The sequence below is a fragment of the Aythya marila genome, assembly GCF_965140915.1.
Source record: "Aythya marila genome assembly, chromosome: 16".
NCBI lineage: Eukaryota > Metazoa > Chordata > Aves > Anseriformes > Anatidae > Aythya > Aythya marila.
Window position 1 is genome coordinate 14,171,909 of NC_139057.1, and position 6,083 is coordinate 14,177,991.

General features: G+C 60.3%; 1 protein-coding gene across 1 annotated transcript; it reads left to right on the forward strand.

Annotated features, from left to right (window-relative positions):
• The first annotated feature begins 2,260 nt into the window (after positions 1-2,260).
• On the forward strand, positions 2,261-2,982 carry LOC309884543 (caltrin-like protein 2). The gene is made up of 3 exons (XM_082773626.1): positions 2,261-2,365; positions 2,491-2,652; positions 2,782-2,982. Exons 1-3 carry the CDS (start codon positions 2,302-2,304, stop codon positions 2,784-2,786), a joined length of 231 nt encoding a protein of 76 aa, XP_082629752.1. The 5' UTR covers positions 2,261-2,301; the 3' UTR covers positions 2,787-2,982.
• Positions 2,983-6,083: the final 3,101 nt, after the last annotated feature.

A 6,083-nucleotide genomic window follows, 5' to 3' on the forward strand; every position in this document is an offset into this window, starting at 1 on the left:
AAGTGTCTGTGTCTGAGCAGGGGCCCTGTGGCTTTTGCCAAAGCCCCGTGCCCTCAGGCTCTGAAAATCCTTTGGGAAAATCCTTGCTTCTTGAGCACCCCAAGTGGGTCCCCAATGGGGACAAGGACAGGGCTCACAAATCGAGGCAGAGATGTGAACCTAACCCCATCTGGGCAGGCTGCAGCCCTGCTGCTGGTGATGGGACCCCCCTGCTCGGCATGCAGCTCCCTGAAAAGCAAACAGTGAAAAATTAAAAGGGAAAAAACAACAACAGCAACAACAAAAAAAACACTTAGTCTAGGATTTAATAACAGGCTTGATTAAAGCAGATAATGGCGCACACTGAGAGTTTGTATTAAGCCTCGGTTGGACTGGTGACATGTTGGCAGCGTGTAAGGCAGGCTGCAGAAGGGCTCACGGCGAGACCTTGGGGCTCTGCAAGCACTGGGGGTCCTGCCCTGGGGCCAAGGGATGGGAAGGGGCCAGCAGGAGGACGCTGTGGGGGGAACGAGGGGTACAGTGGGATGAGGGAAGTGTATGGGGAGAGCAGCAGGAGTGAGGCACCAGCTGGCTCTCATCCAGCTGGGATTTTTTGGGGGAGCATCCCAGGGCAGAGCAAAGCCCCATTAGGGCCCTCTCCTGCAGAGCACCCCTGGTGGCTTCTCACTAGGTGGCACCAGACACCAGCGCTAAGGAGGGTGCGCTGGGTTTGGGCACCCTGCCCCTGGGGACCCCAAGGCGAGCGGGGTGTCCTCTGCGGGGAGCTGGAGAAGGGTGGATGGAGGGCCAGGGAAAAAGCACTGCATCGCCCCGAGCTGCTGCGTAACAGGGACAAGGGCTGGTCTACAGGGCACAGGCTGTCCCTGGCGTGCTTTGTGCACCCTGATAAAGAGGGAGCCTGGCCCCGCTCAAACCCCAAGCCTGCAGCATGCTGAGCACTGCTCATCACAGGCCCTTTCCACGTGGGGCAGTCAGGGGGGTGCTGGGGAGGGCTCCGTGGGACCTGTCCCTGCAACGCAGGGTGGGGGGACAAAGGGTGCCGCACTGCATCCAGCTCGTGTTCAGGCTGCCATGGTCTGGGTCCTTCCAAGGGGGTTGCAATAGAGGCAGGTTTTAGACATTTCCCCTATGGATCAAGTGCTTTCATCTCCCCCAGAAGGATATTTTCCCCCTCAGGATTTCAGCTGCTGGATCCCCTCTGCTCCTTGGTGTTTTTTCCTCCCACAGGTGCAGCTCCACGCACTGCCTTGGCCGGGCCCTGGCAGCAGCCGGGAGCAGCACACTGCCCTCTCCCCGTCCCCAACCAAAGCAGCAGCTGAACTGCTAAAGATTGCTCCAAAATTGCTCCAGTGCTTCTATTTCCCATCGATAGTGTTCAGGTATTGGTGCACAGCCCAGAAAGCCTGTTTGGGTTGGCTGAATCCTTCCACAGTTGTTTAACAAATGACTTTACAAAGAGCGAAATGTAGCCAGAGGATCATTAGGGCAGCTGGGCAATAATTAACAGATACCTGTGAGTTAAAGGCCAGTTACCAGGGCATGTGGAGACGCGATAGGGGAAGAGCACGGCAAGATGCCCGCAGAGCCCTGAGGGGACAGGGCGATGGCAGGGACCTCATGGGGCACAGAGGGGTGATGCTCCTGCTCTTCCTGGTCCTTGCCCTGCCCTGTTGCAAAACCAGGGGCTGCCCCAGGCTGTGTTTGCAGGATCACGGGGTGACCGGGGGCTGTGTGCATGGCTGGGGGGTGCCTTTCCCCCAGGACGTCCCCTGCGCCTGCTTCCAGCACAGCTCTGGGCTCTGCCTGCAGCAAGGATCCCTTCGGGAAGCATTGCACAAGGTGAGGGGACGTTGGCCTGCTGGTGGGGAGTGGAGCAACTGCCCATTGCCCAAGAGCACCCGCCGAAAACAGCTGTGCCTGGGGCAGGGGTGCACACTCCTTGTGCAGGGGGATCTTTGCCTCTCCCCAGCAAACCCCCATCATTGCAGGGTCCCCGTGAAGGCTTCTCCTGGAGGACTGTGCCTGCGCAGGAGTGGGCAGACCCCCCAGGACCAGCTGCCTTCATTTTGCCCCCCACATCCCAGGTGCAACCACACGGGGCGGTTGTGCAAGGCAGCACCAGCTTTTTGAGCAACGGAGCCGTCCCATCCGTATCTTGTGCAAAAGGCTTCCGGAAAACACAGGGGGAAAAGGCACAAACGTCGGCATCCCCCAGCCTGCTTCCCACCCCCATCCTCCCCCAGGAATTTAAGTGCCAGCATCCCCCAGCGACTGCACACATCTCCCAGGGGCCGCGGCAGCATGAGGTCCGTGGCTGCCCTCCTCCTCGTGGGGATGCTCATTGCCTGGATGGAGCTGCCAGCAGGTAATATAAACGCTTTAGGAGGGAGGAGAGGTGTCCAAGGGGACAGGGTGGCACCCGGCCTGTGCATCAGGAGGGGACAAAGCCCTCTGGGGACCCTCCTGGGCTGCAGCCCCCTCACCTTGCAGGCACCGCCTGGTCCTGCCCGCGCATCCGCGTCACCTGCGCCATTCCCAACCCGCCGAACAAATGCGACAGCAGCTGGCAGTGCCCCCGCCACCAGAAGTGCTGCCAGGGTGCCTGCGGTAGGAGATGCTTCTCGCGCCCGCCTGGCATCCCCACGTCCCACGGTACCGTCCTCTCCGAGCCACCTGCGGTGGCCGTGGCCCTGGGCAGGGAGGTGGCCATGGTTTTCAGGGCTGGGGGTGGCCCAGGTGCTCTCTCTCAGCCCCTCTCCCTCTCTCTTTCCCTTTCCCCAGTGTGAGGGCCCGGCACAGACCAAGGGGCTTCTCCGCATCCCCGTGCCACCTCTGGTACCAGCCCGCTGCTCGCAGCCCGGGGAGGACTGTCCTGCTGGGGACAGGGACGGAGACAGCTCCTTGCCCGTGCTCTGAAACCTCCCTGGCTGCAGAACCAGCTGCCCCAGGATGCTGCCTGCTGTCTGCTCACTCTCTCTTTTCCCTTCCCTGCTGCTGTTACAAATAAAGGAACTCGTTCCAGGAGAGCTCATGGTGTGTGTCTCCCCTTCCTGCCCCTCTTCAGGCCCACCCTGGCGCACACTCCCACTGCTGCTCCCTCCCCAGGATTTGTGCTGGGGGAAGAGGAGGAAGCCCACCCCTCTACAGACCCAGCATGTGGTTAGGGGCTGCTTGGGGGCAGCAAACCCCTCCCGAGGCACCCAGACCCCGAGAGGAGGGTTGGAGGGGCCGCAGTGAGACCCAACAGGACACTTCAGGGACCTCCCAGCAGGCTGAAGGGAACCGGGTGGGCAGCATGTCCCCGGGTGCACCCAAGCCGGGCAGGGCAGTGGGACAGGGAACGGGACCCCCTGTGGTCCCCAGCAGCTGGGGGGGGTTACACAGCCCCATAACCCAGGGTGCTGAGCCCCTTGCTGGACCAGAGCTGGTAGGGGAAATTCAGCTGAAGAGGAGTGCCTGGGAGAGCCTCCAGGCAGGGCACAGAAACACAGCCCATGTTCGGGGCCAGGCTTTCATGGGGTGCTGAGACAAGTTGGCAGTGTGCAGCCTGCTGGTGTCTGCTGCAGGGACAGAGTGGCACCCCACAAATGACAGGGACGTGCCAACAGCTTGCACGGTGCCCGTGGGGGATAAAAACACCGGGTGAGCCAGCAGGGGCAGGCAGAAGGAGGGCCAGGGGCTGGGAGCAGCCAAACCCAGGTGGGAAATGGGACAGCATTTAGGACCAGCACAGCACCTGCCCGTGGGGATGTCCCTTGCCACCCTCATGCCAAAGAGTGGGGGCAGAGCCCCGGTGCTGTCCCCAGGCTGTCCCCATGGCTGCGATGGCACGCGTGGTGGCACGTCCCATCAGTCACAGACCGCAGCACCCCTCCTCCGGCAGCACCAGCCATTATCAGCTATTAAGCAGGCATTTCCACGCAGCTGGCTAATTTGATAACGCTGCAATTATCCCGGTTTGTTAACAAGATTAAATTGCTAATTGGTTTGATTAAGCACCAAGCTCCAGGCACCGGGTGCCTCCAGCAGTGCTGGTAGCCCCGGCCAGCCCAGCCCCCTGTGCCCAGGGCAGCAGCTCCTTTGTGGGGGCAGGTACAGGAGACAGCTCGGGGGGGGGGGGTTGTTATCCTGGGAGCTGCTGAAAGGGACCTGCAGACCTCCACGTGAAGGCTGCAGAGGTCTGCCCTTCCCTCGTCACCGCTGCCACCCAGCTGGGCAGGAGGAGATGGAGAAGGCAGCCAGGGGAGGATGCCTGAGGGTCCCTCAGTCTGGGTTCTTTCTGCTCTGGGGTGCTGCAGGTTAGGAATCAGATAATGCAGCAGCCCCGAACACCCACCTGGAGCTGCAGCATGAGCTCTTCTCTCCCTCCCTAGAAGCCCCCCCACTGGGGCTGAGGTTTGCCTGCACCCCGGGACAGCCAGCACCGCCTGGCAGGAGCAGGACAACGCACCCAAACGCAGACGAGGAAGGCATGACCCCGACTGTGGGAAGCTGCTGGCAGCGGGTTTTGCCTGGAAATCCTTTGGATCTGGGTCTTGGGGAAAGGAGGGAATTCCACCATGTATCGAAGGTATTCGTGCCAGGAGACAGCAGGGGAGCAGTGCGCCCTGTGCCAGCCAGGAGACGCTTCCCTGCTGGCTCTGCCCCCATCATCTGCTCTCCTGAGGCTGGAGCAGCGTGGGGACAGAGCCCTTGGTCCTCTGCCTGGGCCTGATGCAGCGGATGGAGAGGGAAAGTCTCACCTCCAGTATGCCCCTTGCACACTTGAACATCTTTTTAATATTTTCTTGGAGCCTTCTCCCTGCGTATTTCATGCTCTGGCTCAGCAGTGTGGGTGATCAGGGTGAATACAGAGCAGTTTAGCGCTTCGGAGTGACGCGAGACCTTTTCAGGGATGATTCAGACTGGCCTAATCAGAATTACTACAGCTTTGAAAACCTTTGCAAAGAGAGGCTTATTTAACTAGCCCGGGCCAGGAGTGGGATGCTGTAGTCCCAGTAGGATGCAGCAATTGCATCAGAGCCGTCAGAGGAGAGCCCCTGGGCTGAGCAGATCCACGCTCTGCCCCCAGCCGGGCACTGAGCGCAGCCCCCGCCTGCTCTGCGCACAGACAGCGGCGTTTCGGGAGGGAAAATGAGTCAACCTCCTGGTCCCTGCACACGAGGAATAAATACACCTCTGCAGAATCGCAGCCCGTCCTCCCCGCTGAAGGTCAGCGTAGTTATGAATTCACCCCGTGCCTCAACACGTGGGGTGTTTTCTTTGTTTCTTTGAGCTCAGCTCCCCCATGGCCAGTCCCTGCAGGCTGCAGTCGAGGTGCTCATGGCCAGACCAGAGCTCTCTTGCAGTTGGGACCCTCCAGCATGGACTGTCTGATGGCACAGGTCTGCCTTTGTCCTGATCCAGTGTGCTCCCCTAGCCACAACCACCCTCTGTGGCACTGGTGGTGCAAAGTGGGAAGCCTTTGGGACCGTCCCTCATCCTCTCTTCCCTTAAGTGCTGCTTCACCCTGAACCAGTTCTGGGGTGGCCACACATGTGCCGAGGGGCAGCAGGGCTGTGCCTTGCCCAGCTGAGTCGCTTGGCTCCGTGTCCCCACCAAATCCCCCTGGAAATCCTCACCAGCCTGCTGGGGCTGCACGCCCAGGAAGCCGCCAGATGAACCAGAGGCACTTGGTTCCCTGAGCCTCTGCCATCGGTCTGAGCCTTGGCACAGACCCCCTGAGGCTGGTAAGGGAAGAGCTTGGTGCAGAAGCAGGAGTGCAGGAAGCAACTCTCTCTGGCCCTAATGCCAGGGACATGGGGACCTGCCAGCTTGGCCTGCTGCACATGGCCAGAGCTGCTCAGCCAGGGGGTTCAGAGTATTTTGGGGAGTACATGGAGTCTCACACACAAAGCCATTGTTTCAGGCTACAAACCCACCCTTAGAAAATGAATATATTAATTAAGAAGCAAAGGAATAAAGCGGTGGCAGCCCCCTGTAGCTAGGAGAGACCCCTAGCCAGCAGCTCCTTGTCCCCATGCATAGGGGACAGAAACCTCTTTCTCCTGCAGCCAGCCACACTGCATGGAGGCTGTAGAGAG